We start from the raw sequence: 24,989 nt of genomic DNA, 5'->3' as shown, positions 1-24,989 counted from the left end.
TGGCAACACCTCCCATCTCCAAAGATGGAGAATTATCTTTTTGTATGTTTGTTGGTGTTGTTCTGACTTTGCTTCCTTCCTGTTTCTACAGAGAATCTAACCTAGAAAATTATATTTCTCTCATTATTCATCCTAGAAATCTGTGTCAAATTTTTATTAATTTCAAAGTGGTCAATGTCATATGATGGTGAAGACAGCCTTTTGTGTTTCAAACTGGAAGTTGTGTTCTATTTTGGGTGCATTAACAGTTGAATCTGAAACTGCAGTTTGATGTAAAATTAGACTGATTACAATATGTGGCTACTTAAGCAATGACTCTAGCTGAATTGGCCTGCCCAAGATGCAGGTTTTCAGCTTGCTATAATTAAACCACTCCACTTAAGGAAAAGTGGGCATGGTCAATTAAAAGCAGAGCACATCTAGAATTCTGCTAGAATATATTTCACCTCCCGCTGTTTCATCTTGTCCAAACTGAGACAACCCTCATGTCCACTGGAAACTATTAGGCAGAACAGTCAGTGCCATTATTCCACAATTATTTTTGGAGCTTTTAGTGTTGCAAAGTGTTGCTCTACTTCACATATTCACAGAAACAGAAGCAAAAGAATAATTTACTATAGGAAACTGCAATAAAATTGCAAAGTAAATCAAATATATTTAAAGTGACTTTCTGAACTACATCAACTGTTTTCATACTGTTGCTTCCTCCCTGCTAAAACAAGATCAGCACAGCCCAAGCCTTGTTTCTATTATTTGGGCTGATTGCAGGTGTTGCCACCACTCACCATATGCTCAGAGGCACATGTTACCAAATTCTTCCAAGCTACACAGGAAGTGGATTGGACTGTGAAAGACCAACCCAAATGGTGTTTGCATTTTGACAAATTTGTAAGGCAGTACAATACCTCAAGAGAGGAAGTCAGGTCTCCTGCTCCCTGGTGCATTCACTACAGCTGCCCAATTTCCCTGCTTTTTAAAGTTTAATAGAAATATCTGTTGGCTATAAGTACGTTCTTAAACCACAAGGGTGGTTTTTTTTTTTTGCCTATTAATGATTTTCTCTGCTTTTATTCCGGGAGGTAAGAAATGCGATCCTGTGCAAGTTTGTTGACAATGGATTGATCATTTGCATGCTTATTGAGTTCAATGGGATTTACTCCCCTGCAATCATGCTTAGGATAGATGAAACTGACCACAGGGGATAGGGAGGGGAGGAGGAGGAAGGGCAGAGCAGAGGAGGAGGGAGGGGAGCAGGCAAAAGGGGGAGGGGAGGAGGAACTTGGTAGGTTTGATAATTTACATGCTTAATGCATTCAGCAGGATTTACTCCCATGCAATCATGCTTAGGATAGGTAAAACTGACCATGGGGGGGGGAAGAGAAGAGGGAAGGAGGGAGAGCTTGAGTGGGCATGGGGGGAGGAGGAAGTAAGGGGGTGGGGAGGAAGAAGAGAGAAGAAAGGGGAAGGAGGAAAAAGGCAGGTCTGACCATTGGCATGTTTATTGAGTTCAATGGGATTTACTCCCATGCAATCATGGTTAAGATAGGTAAAACTGACCATGGGGGACAAGGGGGGGAGGGGAGAGGAGAGGGAAGGATGAGGGGAGGGGATGGCATTGAGAAAGTGGATAGAGAAAAGTTTTTCTCCCTCTCTCACAATACGAGAACTCGTGGACATTCAAAGAAGCTGAATGTTGGAAGATTCAAGACAGACAAAAGGAAGTACTTCTTTACTCAGCGCATAGTTAAACTATGGAATTTGCTCCCACAAGACGCAGTAATGGCCACCAGCTTGGATGGCTTTAAAAAAAGATTAGACAAATTCATGGAGGGCAGGGCTATCAATGGCTATTAGCCATGATGGCTATGCTCTGCCACCCTAGTCAGAGGCAGCATGCTTCTGAAAACCAGTTGCCGGAAGCCTCAGGAAGGGAGAGTGTTCTTGCACTCGGGTCCTGCTTGCGGGCTTCCCCCAGGCACCTGGTTGGCCACTGTGAGAACAGGATGCTGGACTAGATGGGCTACTGGCCTGATCCAGCAGGCTCTTTTTATGTTCTTATGAGAATGGGAAAAGAGGGGTTTGGAAATGGAGGGGGGAAGAGGCAAGAGGGAGGGGATAGAAGAGAAGAGGGGGAGGGCAGGTTTCATCATTTGCATGCTTTTTGAGTCAATTGTATTTACTCCTGTGCAATCATGCTTAGGATAGGTGAACCTGACCTTGGGAGGGGCAGGTAGGGGGGAAGAGGGAGGGAGGGGAGGAGGAGGGCAGAAAGTGGAAGGGAGGGGTAGAAATTGGGTGGACACTGGGCAGAGGGGAAGTCCATTTCCTTTCCAAAAGGAAAACACTGTGAACAGTATCATTGTTTTTCAACATTTCCCCCACCTTTTTATTCTACAGCACGCACACATAGTCTCCTACCCAAATTTAAACCAAAGCTGTCACTGGCCACTTCTACACCAGACCTTTATTTCACTTTAGACATTCATGGCTTCTCCCAAAGAATCCTGGGAAGTGTAGTTAGTGATGGGTGCTGACAGTTGCTAGAAAACACCCTTTTCCCCTCACAGAGCTTCAGTCAGAGTGACTGTTAAACCACTCTGGCCACTGGAGCTCTGTCAGGGAATAGGAGTCTCCTCTCGGCACCCTTCACAAAGTACACTTCCCAGGATTCTTTGGGGGAAGCCATGACTGTCTGAAGTGGAATCAGGGTCTAGTATGGGTGTGGCCCCGATTAGCCAAGACAAGCAGCTGTGAGCCTGGCTTTTAAAACACTTGCGGTTGGTTCTTACTGAGCATTCCTGGGCTTATCGTTCACTTCAATGTTAAATTTCTTAAAATAATTAAAGATCAGCTAGGCACTTTTTAAACATTTAAACAGCACAAGATGAAGGTCAGAGTATGGGGCAAGGTCAGTAATAGGATTACAGGTATTCTATGAACATGGCTGATATTTAATCAATTTCAACAAATTCTGAGAACTCTGACAGAAGAAAGTCCAACAGGATCTGGCTTTTTTCCCTCTGTTTTTACACTTTGAACTCTCAATTCTCTCTGTTTTGTGTATCACCATGAAAATTTAGAGGGTTGTTAAGCAAGCGTTTCTGAGTTCAGTACTATAAGTTTTGTAAGGTTTTGTTTTGAAATGAGAATGGAATGGGGTATTTCCAATTTAACATTGCGGAATGTGAAAAATCCATGCTGGCTATAGTATACAGCAACTCTTCTGGCTGTATAATTGAACTAGGAGCTCTGTCCCTGCTTGCCAACCCCTCCAACCCCTCACCAAGGCCTGTACCCTTAGACCTTGCCAATCCCTCCACCAGACAAATTCATTAAAACCAGGGGTGGGGAACCTTTTCCTCCCTACCTGTGGGCCACCTTTAACAGGTGGGTGGGGCAACCCAATGCCAATAACATGACATAACTGGAATGTCACATGAATGACACCTGTCAATGCTGGCCCATTGTGTGGGAGCAAAAAAGGATCCCAACTGCTGGTCTAAAGAGTTTGTGTCTGGGGTTTAGAGCTGGCTAACCCCTCCCACTTCCCCCTCCCCTTTAGAGATGGCTAAGGGCCACCCTGCTTTCCCCCATCCCCTTTTAACCTGGCCTGTCAGGAATGTTCCTCCATGGCTTGCCTGAGCTGCTCCCCACTGCTGCCTCCTCTGCTGCAATATAGTTCACAGTGCCACCTGTCTATTGAGCTGTGAACTGCAGCTTGATGGATTCAGGGCTTACATTTTTATTTATATAGAAATTTGAAGCAGCCTTATGGCCATATTCAGAACAAATCTGGAAGAAGACTTTACAGAATGCCAATCTAACGCAAAACATTAGGGGCCAATCCAAGACATTTTGCTGCCTGAGGCCAAAGCCAAGATGACACCTTCCCATTCCATGGATAGAATCCAACTGGACTGGCAGTATAACCTTACATAAACACGGGTGTTGAGACAGTGTCCTCCACATCTGCGACATGAGGCAGTTGTCTTATTTTGTCTAACAGTAGGGCTGGCCTTGAAAACACTATGTGTGGCATCAGAGCCTAAATCACAACAACTACATGCAAGCAGTCGCCGACATAATTTTTCTCACTTCTTGTCTGTCAACAAACTTGCATATAAGTAGCTCCCAAGAATTTAGAACCAGCCAAAAGTGCAGTCACCACGTCCAGATGTTAGTCATTAAACAAAACTTGATGAGTTTAACATAGAGTTTATTCATGGGATTAGCTACATTACAGTACACCCTTACAAAGGAGGAACTGAGCTCTACATTTCCAACCAAGAGTTATAAAGGATGCAGCGAAATAGACTTGTGGGATATTTTGCAGTGGAAAATCTTGTTTCATGAGCCCAACTGCAGAAATTCTCAGCTGCCCTTTGCTATGGTTCAGCTACAAGGCCACTGCAAGGGGAACTGGCTTTGTGAAAAGATCACACAGCAGTCAACATTTTATCAGCACTCAACAAACAAGTTAACATTTGGCTGGAATCTGAAGGTCTCTCTCCCTTCGGCATATTTCTTGGATAATAGAACAAATGTCATATCAGTACAAGATGGCATATTTACAAAATTGTACCCTGTTTTGCATAACCTAATGATGCAGCAGTTCTTGAGGACTGAACATTTCAAATCTGCTAGCAGAAGATTGCCAAATCTATGACTGCTTCAAATACTTGCCAACAGCATATCAAATTCAGAGAGAGCTGCAAAACAACCTCTTTCACAAGTTTAACAGTCCCTCCTGGTGCATGCTCTCCTGGCAGCCCATGACAATTACTATGTGCATCACCATCTCCTCCCCTCCCTGTTCAGTCCTGTTTCTTTTGGGCATTCTCTTGGCCTTCCTAAGGTTGTACACAAAGTTTTACTGATATTCCTTGCCTCCTACACTGTACTGCAACTGACTTTTCTCGTTGTTTTCCTTTTACAAAGCTGTTTGCTATGCTGAGGAAGAGGGCTGCAATTTAGAATTAACCTCCTTAGGCATGCCCGAGCCTGTGTATACGTACAAAATATCAGCCCTGTTAACAACTGTTGTCTTAGCAAAAGTCTGCAGTTTTTTGAGCTTTAAAGAGAATAAGCATTCTGTGAAACATAACAGCATGCATACTTTCATCCTACAAAAAGGCTGTCATCTAGGGCTGGTTCACACATGTTTGTCATCTGACAACTGCCACATCAAGTGATGACTTGCACATACAAAGAGGCCATCTCAGATGATCACACCAGAGACAGAACTGTCATAACACCCTACATCATCTCAAAACACAAATGATTTCCAATGGAAGTTCACATTCTCAGCTGCCAGGCATGAAGTGTATGCTAATCAAGTGATGCACATGCATGTGTGAACCAGGCCCTACAGCAGCCTTCTAGGCTATGTACTACTGTCACTGTCAGAGGTAGCATGCCACTGAAGACCAGTTGCTGGGAATCAAAAGTGGGGAGAGTACTGTTGCGCTCAAGGTCTGCTTTCTGGCTTCTCATGGGCATTTGGTCAGCTCTTTGCTGGAGTAGCTGAACCTATGGTCTGGTCCAGCGGGGCTCTTCTTATGTCCTTTCCTAACTTGGTACCCTCCAGGTGTTTTTGACAACTCCAGTCAGCTCCAGCCAACTTGGCCTTTAGTCAGGGCTTATGGTAGTTGTAGTCTGAAAAACATATGGAGGGCTCCAGGTATCTTCCTATACCCTAGATAAAGAACCAGTGACAATGTGATATTCCCCCACTTGGCATGGTCAGACAGTGGCATGCTTGCCCTGTGGTGACATCATCAGGTGGATTGATTTAATATGCAACATCCTTGCACACTGCATTTTAGAACTGGGTTAGTGCTTGATACTGTGAAATGCATAGAGTCCGGGCAGACACCTTTTTTTTAGAGGCTGCATGCTTTTGGCGGGTGGAGCCAGAGCAAATGTTGGGCAGAGACAGAGACAAAAGTGTTCCTGGATTAACTAATTTGGAACTAGATACTGCCCTATCCATTTGTTCTTAGACCGCTGGGGAAAACTTCCCTAAACTAGGAAAAAAACAGTTGTTTTAAAACATCAAATTCTTTTTCCTAAATAAAACGCTGCCCCTTCCAACCATTCTGAAATTACACAAAAAGAGGGGGGCATGTTAAAAAGCCATGAAAAATGAGGAAATGAATAGGAAGGCGGGAGCTCAAGATGGAAGAAGGGAGCAGCTTCAGGTGGTGTTGGGTAGAGCATAAAATGAGGGTGGGGCCACATGCAGCTCCCAGGCTACTGGTTCCCATCTGTGGTGTATGGTATTAATCTCCTTAAAATACACAGCACCACATATTCATATAAGCAGAGAACCTTTTTAACAAGAATATAGAGACTGTTTCCCCCAATTTCTGAGAGGGCAAATGACACCATCACAGAAAGGACTTCTGCCTCTATTAGATTAGAAGGACTATACCATTATAATCCTGTCAGTAAAGGACCTATCAAAACTGTACTAGTTTAGTTCAACCCTGTGCGCATTTACTCAGAACTGGCTCCAGAAGTGGAGAGAACACACAAGGGAGGGCGCACACACACACACAAGATTGCCCAAACGTATTGTCTGCTGGTGCTAATACTGACTCGCCAACTCCAGCTTCAAGTTACAACTTGTTTGGTGTAGTCTGATAATCAGAAGAGAAGGCCAGGAGAAAGGCCAGGAAAAAGCCAGGGGGCAGGGTTGGCAGTGAAAGGAACAACAACAACAACAAAGCCCAATCAACTTACCACTCAGATCCAGTATTTTTCTCTTCCAAATTCACGAATGCCTGTTTACAAAACTTGTGAACACTTGTACAGGTTTTACATTAACATTGTGGCTTGAATTTTTTATGAATACGTGGGGTTTTTTTTTTTAACATGTGAAAATAAAAGACTAGCCAATGTATTGGACTGGACTATCATTCTGCAGCAGACTTCCTCAGTTCATTTAGGTTCCAAGCAAACAGGTGTTGCCTTCATCACAGGATTTCAGCTTTTAAAAAAGGGATCAAAAGTTTGCTTTGCTGCCCAGGCCTGTGCCCTGGCAGTTTGCAACGAGATCACATAAAACTGGGGGTTAAGATCCCTCACTCCTGAGTTCAGCACTCACCCTGCTATGCAAGAACAAGCTCCTATTTCCATCCCTGGTACCCTTACATTGCTGAACTGCTACGTGCCCCATGCCCACTTTCACTCAATCCTATGGATCTTCTGGAAAGCCACGAGTAATAGAGGAGGCGAGGTAAAATAATCCCAGATGGCTATTTCTTGCCTGTCTAGCTTAGATGCTGGTTAGCTGCACCTTAGCTGCATCAACTAAAGTGCTACTATTCAACAATTAAGATTTATCTTGATGACTGGACTTTTCATTGATTATTTTTTAAAAAGGAGAAATGTTGGTGCTTGACTAGGGATGGGAAAATCTGTCAATTTTGTTTCTCATTTTTCTAAGTTCAGTTTTCCACATTGGTTTGCAATATTTTAAGTTCTGATGAAAATTCATCAGCATATTAGTGTTAATTTATCCTCATATACACATTTTTATATGCAATTGTGCCTAATACACACATTTTTCAAAGCAATTTCCCCTAATATAATGCATTTTTGTAAGTTCACTAATATATATGCCTTTTACCCTAGTATATGCACTTCTAGACTCACTACTTGGCTGGAGACCTGCATTGCAAAATTCAGAGAAGTGTAAAGTTTGAAGGATGGCTATGCTTCAGTTCACACATTGTTTCAGAAAGTATGAATTAGATATGAACTGAATCAAATTTCTCCACCATCCCTGTCTCACTCTTGAATAGAAGAGGGATATAATCATAGAGGCGTAGAGTTGGAAGGGGCCTATAAGGCCATCAAGTCCAACCCCCTGCTCAATGCAGGAATCCAAATCAAAGCATTCCCGACAGATGGCTGTCCAGTTGCCTCTTGAGAGCCCACTACCTCTCTAGGTAATTGATTCCATTGTCATATGGCTCTAACAGTTAGGAAGTTTTTCCTGATGTCCAGTCGAAATCTGGCTTCCTGCAACTTGAGCCTATTATTCCGTGTCTCTGGGATGATTGAGAAGAGATCTTGGCCCTCCTCTATGTGACAACTTTTCAGGTACTTGAAGAGAGATATCGTATCTCCCCTCATTCTTCTCTTCTCCAGGCTAAACATGTCCAGTTCTTTCAGTCTCTCCTCATAGGGCTTTGTTTCTAGTCTCCTGATATAATCTTGAGAAAGATCACCTGTTTTAATTGGAGAGGGAGGTAGAAGTATTGGGAATCGTTGTTCCAAGATAAGCAAGCTGGGGGGGGGGGGCATGGAGAGAAAAGAAATCCACCCCACTTAATTTCTTATGCCAAGAAGAGTCATTTTTTCCCTTCTTGACTCTTATAACATAAATTGAACAAAGTGCACTGTAACAGTCTAATCAGTATATCTACCCCCTCCCTCCTCCTAGCTTGCAAGCTCTCCAATTTAATCCTCTGAGTAACACATTGGAAACCTTTAGCTCTTTGGTACTGGCAGTTTCAACGTGGACACTGCCAGCAATGGATGCTGTGCCAAGAAAATTCAACTCCTGGCAGAAAAGGATTATGCAGTCCTCTGGTGCCATCTGTGCTGTGAAGTTGCAGAGTGACATTGTGCACCCAGAGCACTAACATTTCAATCTGTAGCAAGTTAAAAGACTTTCATTTACAAAATTGCCTTGCAGATTTGCCACCACTCAGGCTGCCTTAACAGAACCCAAAGATATTCAGCAAAAAAGAAGTCCAAATAGAAAAGTTATGACGACCAGGTTAGGAGCATAGAGGGACGGAGGAGGGGAAGGTGAGGCATCAAATAAGAAAGTCTAGAGAGAGAGTCCACAAATCTCTGAGGTACTTGACAGAAGGGGAGGCACAAAAAGGTCAAACACTCATTTTACTGTATCAAGGATTTTCCCCACTTCTATCATCTTATCTCTTGAGAAGGGCAAAAGTAAACACACACACACACACACACACACAATCACAAAGGCCTCTATGATTATTAGAGTCGAGATCTCGAGCGCATATTCTTGTGTGGCTATATCCAGATTTGTGTGCAATTTGTTCTAGCTTGAAGTTTGTGCAGTCTTTATCTAATACTGTTTACTCTCCTGATACTTATTAATATCTCATTTGTGCCCACCCATTGTCTAATGACATTACGGCACAGTATGTGGAACTATTCCATTATTCTAATCACACTGTGATAGAGACAGAGCTGAGAGAGAGAAACTTACCCAAAGCCACCCAGTAAGCACAATTTGTTCTACACAGGTCATTCAGCCAAATGTTTAGTGGCACCTTCTATCTCAGGTTTTGCCCACCTTTCTTTCTTCATCTTTAATCTTAGTATAGAACTAAACATTGGTCAGGCTCACACATAATGCTAAGCCGTGCTTTGTTTAACCATGGTTAGCTCCAATAAGTGGTTCTTGGAAAGCATTGCTTGGCTCTATGGATTCTCCAGTATGGGATCCCACAAGGGTTGGTTCTGTCTCCCATGTTGTTCAACATATACATGAAAAAGCTGAGTGAGGTCATATAGAGTTTTGGAGTAAGTTTTCATCAGTATGCTGATGACATGCAGCTCTATTTCTCCTTTTCATCTTTGGCAGGTAAGGCAGTCAACAGTGCTTGATTGTGATAATGGACTGGATGAGGGCCAATACACTGAAGCGCAATCCAGACAAGACTGAGATGCTACTGGGGGTTCTGACCAGCTGAGTGATGTGTCTCCTGCTCTAGATGGGGTCACATCTAGAGCAGGACACACATTGCCTTTCAGTTGAAAAAAGAACAGCAACAACTGTTCACACAAGTAAAATGTCCCTCACAAAAAGACTGGTGCACTGTTAAAAAGTGTTCAAAACTTCCTGTTGGTAGAGATTTGCACTACATGATCTACAAATATAGCAAATTGGTTACTTGTAACACAATATACCATAATTTTGCAATAGATGTTTCTGAGATGTCCAATGTATTATACCAAAGAACATGTGCGATCCAACTTCCATGGCATTCTTAAATGTGGGTAGTCCATGTAGAAATAAACTGGAATATATTATAACACCACCCATCTGATTAACCTACATTCCCTATACAAATGGCACATTATAAATTCTTTTTTTTAAAAAGTGTAGCTTTGCATCTATAAAATTGTACTTTAGGCTGCAATCCTCCGTACTTACTGCTGACCTCAATGGTGCTTACTTCTGAGTAGACATGCATAGGACTGTACGGTTAAAAGGACATTCTTACCTCATAATTATGCAGGTTATCACCTTCTTCAGGAAAACCCATGTAACGTTCAGTGTATATAGAATCTGGGGGGGGGGAGGGAAAGAAAGGAAAGCAATACTGTAAAAATGATCTTATTTTAAGGGTAGCTTGGCATGTATGAGAGCCAATGTGGCGTAGTGGTTACAATGTTGGACTATGACCTGGGAGTCCAGGGTTCAAATCCCCACACAGCCATGAAGCTCACTGGGTGACCTTGGGCCAGTCACTGCCTCTCAGCCTCAGAGGAAGGCAATGGTAAACCCCCTCTGAATACCGCTTACCATGAAAACCCTATCTGTAGGGTCGCCATATGTAGGAATCGACTTGAAGGCAGTCCCTTTCCATTTTGGCATGTATGAGAAGAGTTATCTGTTCTTTTCCTTATCTGTAAGTAATGCTTTGCCATACTGGGAAAAAGGAGGTTTCCCTACTAATAGGTACTGTAGGTAACCGTATTTATTTGCTTATATTCGGCATGTAGTTATCCATGGCAACAGCATTGTAAAGAATTCCCAGCTACCTTATGCCAAATTAATATCACCATCATCTCAGTTAGCTGTAAGAAAAATGGTAGCTTCATTTTCTCTGTGATGATGGCTGAATTACCATGACACTAACAAATGACATTAACTATTATCATCATTATTATTATTTAATTAAATTTATATCCCACCCTTCCCCAGGGTGGCAAACAAAAAGACTAAAAACACTCTAAAAATCTTAAAAACAGACTTTAAAATAAACCATCTTTAAAAATATATTAAAACAAAATGTCTTAAAAAAACTATCAAGACAGGGCTATTTATTTGAGGGCCCTTTAAATGCAACTTAAATGCAAGATTGGTGCACAGTAAGACCACTCTCATCCGTGATTTGATTGTGGATGAAGGTGCCGATTTGGTGTGCATTACTGAGACCTGGGTGGGTGAGGTGGGAAGAGTTCATCTGACCCAGATTTCCCCACCTGGATACTCGGGTGCAACACCAGCACAGGCTGCAGGGACCGGGGGGGGGGGAGGAATTGCTGTGGTCTACAGAACTTCCATCTCTGTCACCAGGAAACCACTCTGTCTTGGAACTGACTGTGAGGGCCTGCACCTGGTGTCGGGCCGAGGAGACAGTAAACTAGGGTTGCTGCTGGTGTACTGTTCACCCTGCTGCCCAGCAGCTTCTCTGACCGAGCTGGCAGAGGCCATCTCAGCTGTGGTGTTGGAGGAGCCCAAAACAATAGTCCTGGGTGATTTCAGTGTCCATGCTGAGGCTGCCTCTAGTGTTCCGGCTTGGGACTTCATGGTCTCCATGACGACCATGGGGCTGTCTCACGTTGTCAGAGGCCTGACGCATAGGGCAGGGCACACCCTCAACTTGGTCTTTGCTGGAGATGGAGGAAAGGTTGGTCAGGAGATAAGAGGGGTGGATGTCACCCCACTGTCATGGGCAGATCACTTCATGGTGAAGTTTAGACTTATGGCTCTGATCCTTCCCTGGAGGGTTGATGGACAGATTAACATGGTCTTCCCCCGGAGCCTAATGGAATCTACAGGATTCCTGAATGCCCTGGGGGAGTTCCCAACAGATAGAACAGGTGACCCTGTTGAAGCCCTTGTCACGCTGTGGAACAGCGAGGCATGTCGGGCTCTTCACACAGTTGCTCCTGAGCGCCCTCTCCAGCATTGTGGAGCCCGGCTTGCACCCTGGTACATCAGTGAGCTAAGGGCAATGAAACAGGCTGGACGACGTGGCCGTTTCTGGACCGGGATAGCCTGACCACTGATGTCCACACACTGGTAACCTCCAGGCTGGATTACTATAATGCACTCTATGTGGGTCTGCCCTTGAGGTTGGTCCAGAAGCTGCAGCTGGTGCAAAAAGCAGTGGCGAGACTGCTCACTGGGGTAGGGTATTGCCAACATGTCACCCCGCCGCTGAAAGAATCGCACTGGCTGCCCATTTGCTACTGGGCCAAGTTCAACGTTCTGGTTTTGGTGTACAAAGCCCTATACAGTTTGGGACCAGGATACCTGAAAGACTGTCTTACCCCTTATATACCCAGTTGATCACTGTGCTCTGCAGGTGAGGGCCTCCTGCAGATACCATCTTATCAGGAGGTCCGTTCTGCACAACATGGGAAACAGACCTTTAGCGTGGCGGCACCTACCCTGTGGAATTCCCTCCCCATAGGCAGGCGCCATCTCTGTTATCTTATCGGCGCCTTTTGAAGACTTTCCTCTTTCAACAAGCCTTTTAAGTTGAGACCTATCCCAGTCTGCATCTGTGTTGGAATTGCTTTTTAATATGTTTTTTTAAAAAAAAAACGAATATGTTTTTTAACCCTTTTTAAAAGATGTTTTAAAAGCTTTTTTAAAAAAATGTTTTTAAAGTTGTTTTGTTTTGTTGTATTTTAAGGTCTGTTTTTATGATGTTTTGATGTGTTTTTAGTGCTTCTGTTTGCCACCCTGGGTTCCTCCTGGGCGGAAGGGTGGGATATAAATCAAATAATAAATAAATAAATAAATAAACTCGGTGTCACAGTTTTCCTGATGCTTCCTAATTGTGAGAGCTGTTCAAACAGTGGAGCAGACTGCCTGCTGGTGGTGGTGGTGGCAGGATCCCTTTCACTAGAGGCATTTAGGCAAATGTTGGGCTACAGATCCCAGCATCAGAAAGTGTAGTAGTGCTGTGCTGCTCACTTGCTAAATCACTGCAGCATATCAGGATGGAGAGAGTGAGAGGTGCAATGGCAAGAGTGCTGGATTGGTTCTATCAGCACATTTGCACCACAATAACCTCACTGCACCTCTCCTCTCTTTCCCAGGTAAGTAGTACAGCCCAACCATGCCATCTGCTGCCGAAAGATTCTGTCAAGGTTGCTATAGTTGCATCCTACATTGCAGATGACCTCCAAGGTCCCTTTCAACTCTACAGTTCCATAGTTCTATTAATTTCTACCCCAGGATAGTGTTCATTTTTTCCATTTGGGCAAGACTTAATTTCCCCCCTAAATTCAATAACTATATTCCTGAGGTACAGTGAGTTTCCATTTAAAGAAAAAACAAAAACATTAGGAGCTGCCCGTCTGATCCAGTGCAATCTACTATGACTCATAGTGGCTCTCCAAGGTCTCAGATAAGCAAATGTTTTCTCCAACTCCTACCCCAACTGGGTAAGGGCTAAGCTTCACTAATGTGCTGTACTCTGCTGGCAGCATAAATTCACAGTCCTCAGCCAGAAGTTGTAATGGTAGTTTCAGGAGGTTTAAACAATATCATTATTATTTATTGAGTCTTATTAAAGATATTTATGTCAAGGAAAAAAGCAACAGACAAAACAAATGAAAAAGAAAACACAAACAACTAAATGGGTAATGCAAAAAAATCATCACTAGATGTTAGTGGAGTGGAGATATGAAGCATAACAGATAATGAAATCTTTTCACAATCATCACCGTCCCCCAGCCTCCTCAACTTAAGAACCTAGTTATATAAACATGGCTCATTAATAAATACGTAAGCATTTATAGTGCCATGGTATTTCCCCCCCACCCCCCAATTTTTGTTAGAAGACTTCCCTTGGGGGGAAAAAGTATCGTGTATCATAAAATTTCTCCAATTTCAGTAAATTCTTAACAGCCGGAGAATTGCAGGCAATTTGAAAGAGTAAATTGTTGTTCATTCAGTCATGTTATTTTCACACGTGGTAACCTGTTTTTTGTACTGTTTCAAAAACCTGGAAAATCTTTTTGACAGAGGTGAGAGTAGGGGAAAGATATGTGTGTGCATGCCGTACAAAGTCAAGCCTCTGTCAAACATTTTCAATTTTATTAAAAGCTACCAACCGTCTCCAACCTACATATACCACAAACACTATAGCACACCTTGAATACCTCCACTTTAGAAATTTCAGCCCGTGCTACCTTGATTATGCTGTATACCCACATGCAATTAAATCAATGAACAAGTGTCCTAAACTGTACGTAAGCTGAATATTTTTTACCACTGTGGTAATGTTGCTCTGTGCAGCAGTGCATGAGGGTGCCCTCCAGGTGGTGCTGTCTCTCAGGAGGGCAGTGGCAAACTCAGGGGATCTCTGGGTTGGCGCATACCCCTGCTGATAATTCTGAGCTCCCCCAGTTTCACTGCCACCTTGCCCTATCACATCCCATGAGTGTCACCCCTGGGAGGGTGCTGCTGCCACTCCACCCCCTCCTCATGTTCAGCTGAGATGTGGAGTGTTAAATAGTGCTCACACTATAGAAAAAAAGGTAGGGAACACTTAATAAAATTTGGAAGCCCCATCTCTGGTCTCCCAACAATTTTAGCCACATCATGCCCTCCCATAGCTTTCTAAAAAAACAAGGGGACATCTCAAAAGTTAAGGGAGCTAAAATATCCCCGGCTGCCTTGTAATTTTAGTACTGGAGTTAAAGATATAGGCAATAACACATTAATTTACAAAACTCTACTTTAGAAACTGTTTAGAAATTCAAGCAAACTTAAATTTTGATATGCTAGTTAAATCAGGAATGTGATTTAAATAAAAAATATTGCAGCACTAAATGATTAAATATGACCCCTCTTTTCAAAGCTCACTGTAAATGAAGGAAATTAGTAGCAGTGCTAATGAATTTTATGACATTCAGAAATGATCCCTCAACACTCTGAAACACATGGCACTTTTGAGGAATGCAAATACAGACATTTGCATTATAGTAAAATTTCAAATATTAAGTAATTTTGTGTCTTTTAAAGGTTAAGCAGATTATTTTCCTTTTCCACATCCAAGTTATTTTTTTTAAAAATGGAAATTATGATCCAGGAATGCTGTGTAATACCTCACATGAGTTCATGAAGGCAAACCAAATGGCATTTTATGTGGGAGGAGTATTCCTCCTGTGCATTCAGTATAAAAATCCTTTATATCTTAAACACGTACCTAAACACTGCAAAGGGTATGTAGCAGCTACAAATATAATTTTTGTAATGCTTTATAGAGGATCCAATTTTACTTAGAAAACAAAACTTACCATAATATTGCCATCGTGACACAGGGGCAACAGCTATTCCACACTTGAACACACCACTTCCTGATCCCAGCACCATAGAGGTCACATAACCACCATATGACTAGGAAGTGAGAAATCATGTTACTGAAAACAGTTTGAATCCACTGTTGCTGTTCTTACACCCCAATTATGAAACATCCTCCCTAGTGAAGTGAGTCCATCCTCTTTGTTAACAGGGGGTTGGTGAGCAAAGTGAGAGGGGGTAGGGTGTTGGTGAGTGGAGTGAGCAGGGGAGCAGAATCCCCCTAGTGTTTAAATTAAAAACAAAAACATACACTACGGAACAGAAGACAGAGTCACATGATCACTCTTAAAAGCTTTTTACCAGCTCTTGATCGTAATTTTGGTTTGCAGATTATCTTAGTTCTGTTTGTTCTTTTCTTGTTCTTTTTTAATTTTCTCTTTTCCTATTTTTTAAAAAATTGTTCTAGCTGGATTTTAACTAATTGTGATGCTGAAATAAAAGAATATGTTTCAAAAAGCAGAGGAAGCTTAGCAGTTATATACTGGAATCACTAAAATGCTTTTTTTTTAGTTTAGGGGAGATAACGGAAATATAAGCAGAAAGAAAAGTGTGATCCTCAGCACAGCTAATAGTCTACCACTATTTCTTGCTGCTGCTGCACTAATGTGTTGATTTTTGTTATTTTAATAGTATTTCTCTTTTATTGTTTTTTTCTGTTTATATATTTAAACCACTTTCCACCCTTTCATGAAAAGTGGTATACAACTAAACACATTTAGAAATAAGCACAGTTGAAATAAAGGAGACTTATGTCCAAACAAATGCTCATTATGATGGGTTTGCTGCCAAACATCAACAAATAGCTCTCTATTTCCCAAGATATAGTGGTCAAGTAATTATAATTTTTTTCTTAATGACAACATGATCTCTTTATTCATATACCTTGGTCATTTCCAATAGTGTTAGTTTTAATACTTACCCAGCCCCAAATAGCTATTCTGTCCTTATCAACAAAGCTCAATTCAGAAAATGTTCTAAGAAAAAAACAACAGAAAAATAAATGAAGTACACCCAAGAGAAAGCACTCCTGATCTACCTTTCAAATGCCTCCAAGCAGTTTTTAATTCCTGCCCCCTGTGCTCCCAGATAAGATACAAATGTAACACATTTTGATCTTTGGTACATATTTCCATGACACAAGTCCTTTTCTGCCCAAGTTTATTTTTCATTACTTGTTTCAGAACATTTGATTTTTCCCTGAAAAGGTTAGCAAGCAGGCAGGATGGCACAAGTGAGAGGGCTGAGATGTGCTTACTTGGCCGCCAAGATCTGATCTTCAACTTCATAGGTTCCTAGCCTTCGATATATTGCATGCATGATTTTGTCTCCTTGATAGCCACTTCCTCTGCCATCAAAACTAGCCACAATAATCTCTTCTGTACTTGCAAGGTATGTAGCCCAAGCGATCCGGTATGCATAATCTACCTTCTGACTACAAGGCCCTGCGTACCTGTGAAAAGAATCTTATATGAGTTTTTTCAGGCTGTTTTATGATTATTTCAGTATCACAATATTTCTGAACAAACAGGCAAATGCATCTGGAATTGAACATTTCAAGAACTGCCCTCTTCCTTACCTGAGCAAGTACAGTAATACTGTGTTTAACTATATTTCAGGGTGTACTGATTCATTCTTGCTGTAAAACAAGACATCTTCTTTTTTGAAAAATCCAAAGTAGTATTTAGCAGTTTTCATTTAATCAACAGATAAAATAATCAATAAATTATTTTTCCAGTTCACTGAGAATATAGCCATCTATGCTCTGCCTCTGCTTCCAGTTGCCTTAAATCTCAAGCAAGCCTGGACTCAGCACCCAGCATACTTGGGCAACTGCTGAGGCTCATGGACCCCCAAGGGGCCCACCAGAACTGACACGCACCAGGACTGACACCTACTAGCCCTTGTGATACCACTGGACATGCCAACACTTGCCCCACCAGTGTTCAAGAGCCACCAAGTCATTAACCCTCTTCCCCCTTGGACAGGTTAACTGCAGCACAGCTCCAGTCAGTGCCACGTGGTCCCCATACTATACAGGCATTATATTTTTGGACATATAACATGACAGCAACTTGGTTCCCCTCTCAAGTTTTTGCTTTTGTTTGCTGCGCTGGGCTCCTACTGGGAGGAAGGGTGGGACATAAATCAAATAATAAACAAACAAACAAAATAAGTGTGCCAGTGGCAGCAGTCAAACCCATCCAGGGGGAGGATGAGAATGACTGGTGGCTGCAATGCCATCTGGGGTTTGAGGAGTGGTAGGTGGCAGTAGCAATTCTAGGGGGAGCATCTCAGCATGAGGTACATCAGCAATGGCAGTATGTCAAAGTCCCACACTTGCCCCAACATGAAAGGAGATCTAGGAACTGGTACTGCCACAAGCCATTCTTCCAGCCTCCAACGGTGTTGCCTGTGTCAAAGGATTAGTGATAGAGGCTACCATGGACCTCTCCATGCCATCAGCCCATGCCAGCTGGTTCTTTCATAGCACAATCAATCAACAAAATAACAATTCTCAAGGTCAGCAATTATAATCACCTGAACATTCTGGAATCTAATAGTATCCTAAGGTGTCTATGGAAGAACCATTCTTGCTTGTATTGATGTAGTACCGGAATAGTTCTAGATTTGCTTTTACACACCTTTCTGAAGTTTGTGTAATTAAAATATGTCTGCCATCTAAACGTCATGGCCACATTAGTTTTTCCACATATTGTCCTAAAAGCTATTATACCGAAGTTCAGATCAGTTAACAAGGCATAATGAGAACCACTTTTTAATAAGCAAATGGCTTTGTTCATTACTGCTCAGTGAATTTTTAAGTAGGCAAATAATTAATAATTCCAGTGATAATTATGTAACACCATTAAGCTTAAAAATGCAAATTAACAGGATCACAGAAAACCCAAACAGTTGCAACTAACATATATTCCTTAGAGAGCCAATTTTCAGCAAATATAGTATACTTGCTCTTTATGTACTATGAAAAGCAAAATTCTGTAATTCACAATTAGAAGAAGCAGGATAATTAATGCAAATACATTAATATGTGCAGAGAAGCGTGAATGAGGAAAGGAACCAAGAGCATATGTACAGGATCCAGTGAATGTCTCTTTGTTATATGTCTGAATTGCCTTGAAGGTTGATGGTAAGTATAGGAGCTTTTTTCTTTAAAAAAAGGGATCATGCAACATATAGCACAATTTCCTAATGCAGATTTTTTTTTTTTTACAGTAACTATCAGGTGGCCATTGGTTTTTAGTTAGAGTTGTTTCCATTGTGTGCTGTGGCCTTGATCTACAGATGATATCTTGATGTCAGTAAGAGCGTTTCAATTGATTTTAAGAAGCTCAGGACCACTTCTCAAGAGAATTAACTAACCAGCTGTTTTCAGCAGAATCCTGACTTTTTGCCCTCCAAGCTAATGAGCACCTCCTGTGTATCCTTGTTTCCTAATGACAGAAGTGAATTTAATGGGAAATCAACACCTTCTACGAAAGTCACACTCAAGAACTTACCTGAGGCTGTATATCATTGTTCTTCATTATTGGCTAATTCTATACATTGCTGTCACTAAGGCAAGCTTACATGGACTGACATAGAACAGTGCATTTAAGTATCATGGATAACAGTTATTGCCTAAAGATCTCCAGAGTTTCTTTTTTTAAAAAATGCAACCAATCCTATAAACTGTAAGCTCCTATTGCTCATACAAAAAGATATGGCGAGTGAGAAAACAAGAAGCCAAAATGTTAGAAAATGGAGTCTTTCACACCTTATGATCAGTTCTAAATACTGTAGCAGGAAGTTCCACAAGTTCCTCCAGGATTCCACCAGTGCAGGGGATTCAGACATTCATACATGGTGTCTCTAAGTTTCTTGGTTTTTATAAAAGCAGGGATTTATTTAACTCAAAATTGCTTCTCCTTTTGATCAGCCACATCAACACGGGTTCCACCTCCTTACTCAAAGTGAAATTGGGGCTGGAAGTGTGCAACAGCCCCACACAGGCCCTGCTAGTTGGATTGCCAGGATGTCTGTGTTTTCAACTACTCCTGCTCTCTTTCACACCCCATTATGACAGACAGTCCTGGGCTCAGAAAGAAAATAAACATCTGGTCCTCTTGAAAGTACTGCTAAGTTTTTTGTTTTAATTAAAATAATTATAATAAGTTCTTGCTCTTATTGCTAATGAGAGTTAATTATCTTGTACAAGCCCATATCAAATATGCAGATACTTTAAATAAATAAAAATAAATGTTAAAGGGCCAGGCCAGTCTAGTCTATTCTTGGGGCAGTTGGCCACCACATATCTCCCCTCCCTGCCACCCAGACAATAAAAAAGGCCCAGTTCAGGTCCAGCCCATGAAGAAATCAGATTCTCCCCCCCCCACTTATGATGCCAGCCAAACAGTTTTTAGAGGCAGTTTGCTACCAAGAATGCCCTCTACCGCCCACCCTGACAATAAAAAGGCCCAGTCTGGCCCATGAAGAAACCAAACTGTCCCCCACCCCATGATGCCAGCCAAACATTTTTTAGAGGCAGTTAGGCATCAAGAATCTCTCCCCCCTCCCCGAAAATAAAAAGGCCCAGCCCAGCTCATGAAGAAATCAGATTCTCACCACCACCACTACCACCCTATGGTGCCAGCCAAACATTTTTTAGAGGCAGTTTGCCATCAGGAATCTTCTTTCCCATATCTCCCCCATAAAATAAATAGGACCCAGTCTGGTCGATGAAGAAACCAGATTCCCCACAGCCCATTATGATGCCAGACAATCATTTTTAGGAGCTGTTTCCCTCCAAGAATTTCCTTTCCCATCTCTCCTCTCTACTATAAATAGGGCCCAGTCCAGCCAATGAAGAAACCAGTTTCTGCCTCCACCCCCATGCCAGCTGAACATGCTTTGGGGATCGTTCACTGCTAGTTCTCTTACTGAAGCGTGCGCGTGCGCGCGTGTAGTTGAACAATGAACTCACAGTGATATATTGATTATTTCAAAGACGGGAAGGCTGGCTAGTCACAGAAAAGAAAAAAAAGATTGTGGTTGCTACTGCTTTAAGGTGATGCTTGCAAACAGAAGGGAAAATAACTCAGCCTCACAGAAGAGCAACAAGTAGTTTGCAAATACGTGCATCTGAGTGGCTCAAATTGAAATGCGTATCTCTGAGCATTGGGAAGGCTCTTCATAGTCCTGCCCTAATACTATGGTACTTCCAATGTATTTCTGAGAGACTCCTCCTGATTGGTTAGAGCTTATTCTATGGGAAATAAAATAAAAATGGAGGTGCAATGGGAATCCCTGCTCTCCCTAAGCCACTTCTACTAGAATGTATTATTATTATTACCCCTGGAGACAGGAGTGGGACCATAGCAATGATTGTGATTCGCCAGAACAAAAGATGGGCAGAAAGAAGTCCAGAGTGTCTCTAAATGTGAAGTAATGTATTGAATAAAATGTAAGGAACAGAGAAAGGACACTAGGCTATAGGTAGTGTACAGAATATGAATGCAAACAACAGAAAAGGGACTGGGCTACACGTTTAGGGCTTTATGATGGGCAGTGCCCCACCTGCCATTAGGAAGGGGCTTCCACTGTTAGACATGGATAATGTGGTCAAGTTTTTTGACTTACACATCAATGAGCAGAGGGTACTTTTTTGATGAAGATGAATCAAAGTGAGGAGGTAAGATCATCTGATACCAGAATGCTGAAAAAAAGAATAAAAACATATTACTGATGTGAGCAAAGAACTAATATCTGAAAGATGCATTTATATAAAGGAGTAAACTGTTTGGAATCAACTTCAATTTTGGCTTGAAACAAAAAACCTAAGTTCTTACATATAAGAATACAAGCCTTAATAGAGCAAGATATACTTGTACCAAAATTGTACAAATTGAACTGAATATGAATCTCGCTATAAGTTTCCAGTTTCCTCTGAAAATGCCCTGAAGGAGTTTAAAATGCAGAAGGTTAATCAGAAAGTTCAATACTACTATAGCACCTTTGTGACTTCAAAGTAAAGCAACACAATTTTTGGTTCTGTGTATTTTTAAACACCACTAAAACAACCTGCACTTTCACTTGTGTTTCATTCTAAAACAGGACCATCTATTAAGATTTTTATTCAATGGGAGAGTTATGGGAAAGCATTCTGACTAAAAATCCTGACAAAAATATGAGGACAATATCACAAAAATAGAGCCACTTATTTATACTTCCAAGAGCTGTAATATTGATCAAATTCATCCAAGGTATGATATAATGCCAGTGCTTGGGGAGCTGTAAACACATAAATCCCCCAACCTCATCATTAGAGCCATTTGAATTCCCATATCAAACGTGTGTGAATGCCTCAGATTATACAGCCATGAGAGTGGCTGCATATTATAGTCAGCATGGATATTTCACAATTCACCATGTTAAATTGAAAATACCCCCATGCAATTCTGATGCTTCCTATATGCTCATTTCAAAATAAAACCACACAAAACTTATAGTCTGGAACTCAGAAACGCTTCTTAACAACCCTCTCAATTTTCATGGAGATACACAAAACAGTCAGAGAGAATCGTTCAAAGTGTAAAAAGAGAGGGAAAAAAACCCAAACCAGTTTTGGACGTTTTCTGTCAAAGTTCTCATATTTTTTGAAATTAATTAAACTTCAGCCATGTTCACGGAGTACCTGTAATCCTGTTACTGACCTTGCCCCATACTCTGACCTTCATCTTCCTCAGTTTAAAAGTTAAAAAAAAATGCCTGGCTGATTTTTAAGTAATTTAAGAAAGTTTACATTGAACTCAATGATAATGTCAGGCATGCGCAGTAACAACCAATTGTCAAAGTTCTAAAAGCCACACTCACAGCTGCTTGGCTTGACTAATCAGGAGCCACACCCATGCCAGACCTTCATTTCACGTTAGACAGTTGTGACTCCCCCAAAGAGTCCTGGGGAATGTAGTTTGTGAAGGGTACTGAGAGGAGACTCCTATTCCCTTGACAGAACTCCAGTGGCCAGAGTAGTTTAACAGTCAGCCACTCTGACTGAAGCTCTGTGAGGGGAACAGGGCGTCTCCTAGCAACTCTCAGCACCCTTCACTAACTACACTTCCCAGGATTCTTTGGCAGAAGCCATGACTGTCTAAAATGAAATAAAGGCCTACTGTGGATGTGGCCAGGGACAGCTTTGATTTAAATGTGGGTGGGAGACTACATGGGCCTTCTGTAGAATAAAAAGGTGGGGGAAACACTGAAAAGCAATGATACTGTTCACAATGTTTTCCTTTTGGAAAGGAAATGGGCTTCCCCTCTGCCCAGTGCCCACCCACCCAATCTCCTCCCTTCCCCTCTCCCTGCCCCTCCTCCAGGTGAATTTCACCTATCCTAAGCATGTAAATCCCATTGAAATAATCAAACCTGCCCTTCCCTCCCCCTTCCTCCCATCACCTCCCTTTTGCTCCTTCCTCCCCCTTCCTCCCATCACCTCCCTTTTGCTCCTTCCTCCCCCTTCCTTTGTCCCTCCCCTTCCAAACCCTACCTTCCCCCACCCCGTCCTCCTCCTTCTGCTCCCCTTTTCCCTCCCTCTCTCCTCCTCCCTCATGGTCAGTTTTACCTAACCTAACCATGATTGCATGGAAGTAAGTCCCATTGAACTCAATAAGCATGCAAATGATCAGACCTGCCTTTCCCCTCTTCTCTCCCTTCCTCCTCCCTTCTTTCTCCTTCCCTGCCCACTCCCACCCTCCCTCCAGCCCATTGTCTGTTTTACCTATTCTAAGCATGACTGCACAGGAGTGAATCCCACTGAGCTCAATAAACATGCACATGATCAAACCTGCCCTTATCCTACCCTCCCCCTCCTACCTGCTCCCCTCCCCCTCCTCCCCTCTACCCCTCCTCCTCCCCGCCCCATCCCATGGTCAGTTTCACCTATCGTAAGCCTGACTGCAGGGGAGTAAATCCCACTGAACATGCAAATGGATCAATCCACTCTGAGCAAAATTGCACAAGATCCCATTTCTTACCTCCCGGATTAAAAAACCGAGAAATTCACCAACAGGCAAAAAACCTTGCAGTTTAAGAATGTACCTATAGCCAACAGATATTTCTATCAAACTTTTAAAAGCAGGGAAATTGGGCAGCTATAGTGAATGCACCAGGCGAACAGGAGACTTGACCTCCTCTCTGAGATATTATACTGCCTTACAAATTTGTCAAAATGCAAACACAATTTGGGTTGGTCTTTCACAGTCCAATCCATTTCCTGTGTAGCTTGGAAGAATTTGGTAGCATGTGCCTCTGAGCATATGGTTAGTGGTGGCAATACCTGCAATCAGCCCAAATAATAGATCTTGTTTTAGCAGGGAGGAAGCAACAATATTGAGATACAGTTGACATAGTTCAGATGGTCACTTTAAATATGTTTGATTTACTTTACAATATTAGTGAAGTTTCCTATAGTAAATAATTTTCTTTTGCTTCTGTTTATGTGAATATGTGAAGCACAGCAACACTTTGCAAAATATACACTAAAAAACTCCAACAACAGTTGTGGAATAATAGCACTCACTATTCTGCAGAATAGTTTCCAATGGGCACGAGGAGTGTCTCAGTTTGCACAAGATAAAACAGTGGGAGATGAAATATATTCTAGCAAATTTCCAGGTGTGCTCTATGTTTTTAATTGACCATGCCCACCTTGCCTTAACTGAAGTGGTTTAAACATAGCAGGCTGAAAGCATGCATCTTGGGCAGGTCTAGTTTGTTTTTTCCAACAGCTAGAGTCATTCCTGAAGTAGCAATATATTGTAATCAGTCTCATTTTACATCAAACTGCAGTTTCAGATTCAACTGTTAATGCACCCAAAATAGAAATACAACATAACCTCCAACTGAAACACAAAAGGCTGTCTTCACCATCATATGACATTGACCAATAAAATGGCTTTGAAATTAGTAAAAATAAATTTGACACAGATTTCTAGGATGAATAATGAGGGAAATAAAATTTTCTAGTTTAGATTCTCTGTAGAAACAATAGTAATACAGGAAAGAAGCAAAGTATGAAGAACAGCAACAAACATACAAAAATGTCTTTATTTGTACTGATCTCTTTTTAGGTTGTGCTGTGTTTGTTGCTTTAATGGGTTTGTTTTAATTCGTTTTAATCTTATTGTAAGTTGCTTTGCAAGAAAAGCAACTAAACAATAATAATAATAAATAAGTATTGCCTAAACAAACAAACAAAACCCAAGGAAAATTATGACTGGGAATGTAACCTGGAAACAAGCCACAGGTTATGCTTTGTTGACATAATGCCATAGAGGCCACTTCTGGTGTGCCCGTTCCTGGTACATTCAGACTTGGCTATGCTACACCTTGATTAGACTAACATAATGAGTTTGGCATAGTAAATGTGGGGTTGCCATTGAAAACTTCAATTGGTGCACAATACTGCTGCTAAAACCTTGACCGATGCTAGTTGCCAGAATTGCCAGTGTGATTCAAGGTGCTGGCTATTACATTTGAAGCCCTAAACAACTTGGATCAAAGCTACATGAAAGACAAGCTTCTGTCCTGTGAGCCTGGCCACCCT

The 24,989-nt window shown here is 41.8% G+C and overlaps 1 protein-coding gene across 1 annotated transcript in view; it reads right to left on the bottom strand.

Moving 5' to 3' along the window:
- The window catches only part of DPP4 (dipeptidyl peptidase 4), a 106,625-nt gene that overhangs the window by 4,917 nt on the left and 76,719 nt on the right, over positions 1–24,989 (bottom strand). Inside the window, exons 19-23 of the mRNA XM_061608639.1 lie at positions 21,026–21,101; positions 16,644–16,838; positions 16,308–16,362; positions 15,325–15,424; positions 10,281–10,345 (exon numbers count right to left, since the gene is read on the bottom strand). Coding sequence (XP_061464623.1) covers positions 10,281–10,345; positions 15,325–15,424; positions 16,308–16,362; positions 16,644–16,838; positions 21,026–21,101 — 491 coding nt within the window. The remainder of the gene's footprint in view (positions 1–10,280; positions 10,346–15,324; positions 15,425–16,307; positions 16,363–16,643; positions 16,839–21,025; positions 21,102–24,989) is intronic.

The sequence above is a fragment of the Rhineura floridana genome, chromosome 2 (assembly GCF_030035675.1).
Source record: "Rhineura floridana isolate rRhiFlo1 chromosome 2, rRhiFlo1.hap2, whole genome shotgun sequence".
Taxonomy (NCBI): domain Eukaryota; kingdom Metazoa; phylum Chordata; class Lepidosauria; order Squamata; family Rhineuridae; genus Rhineura; species Rhineura floridana.
This window is presented reverse-complemented; position numbering and strand designations above follow the sequence as displayed.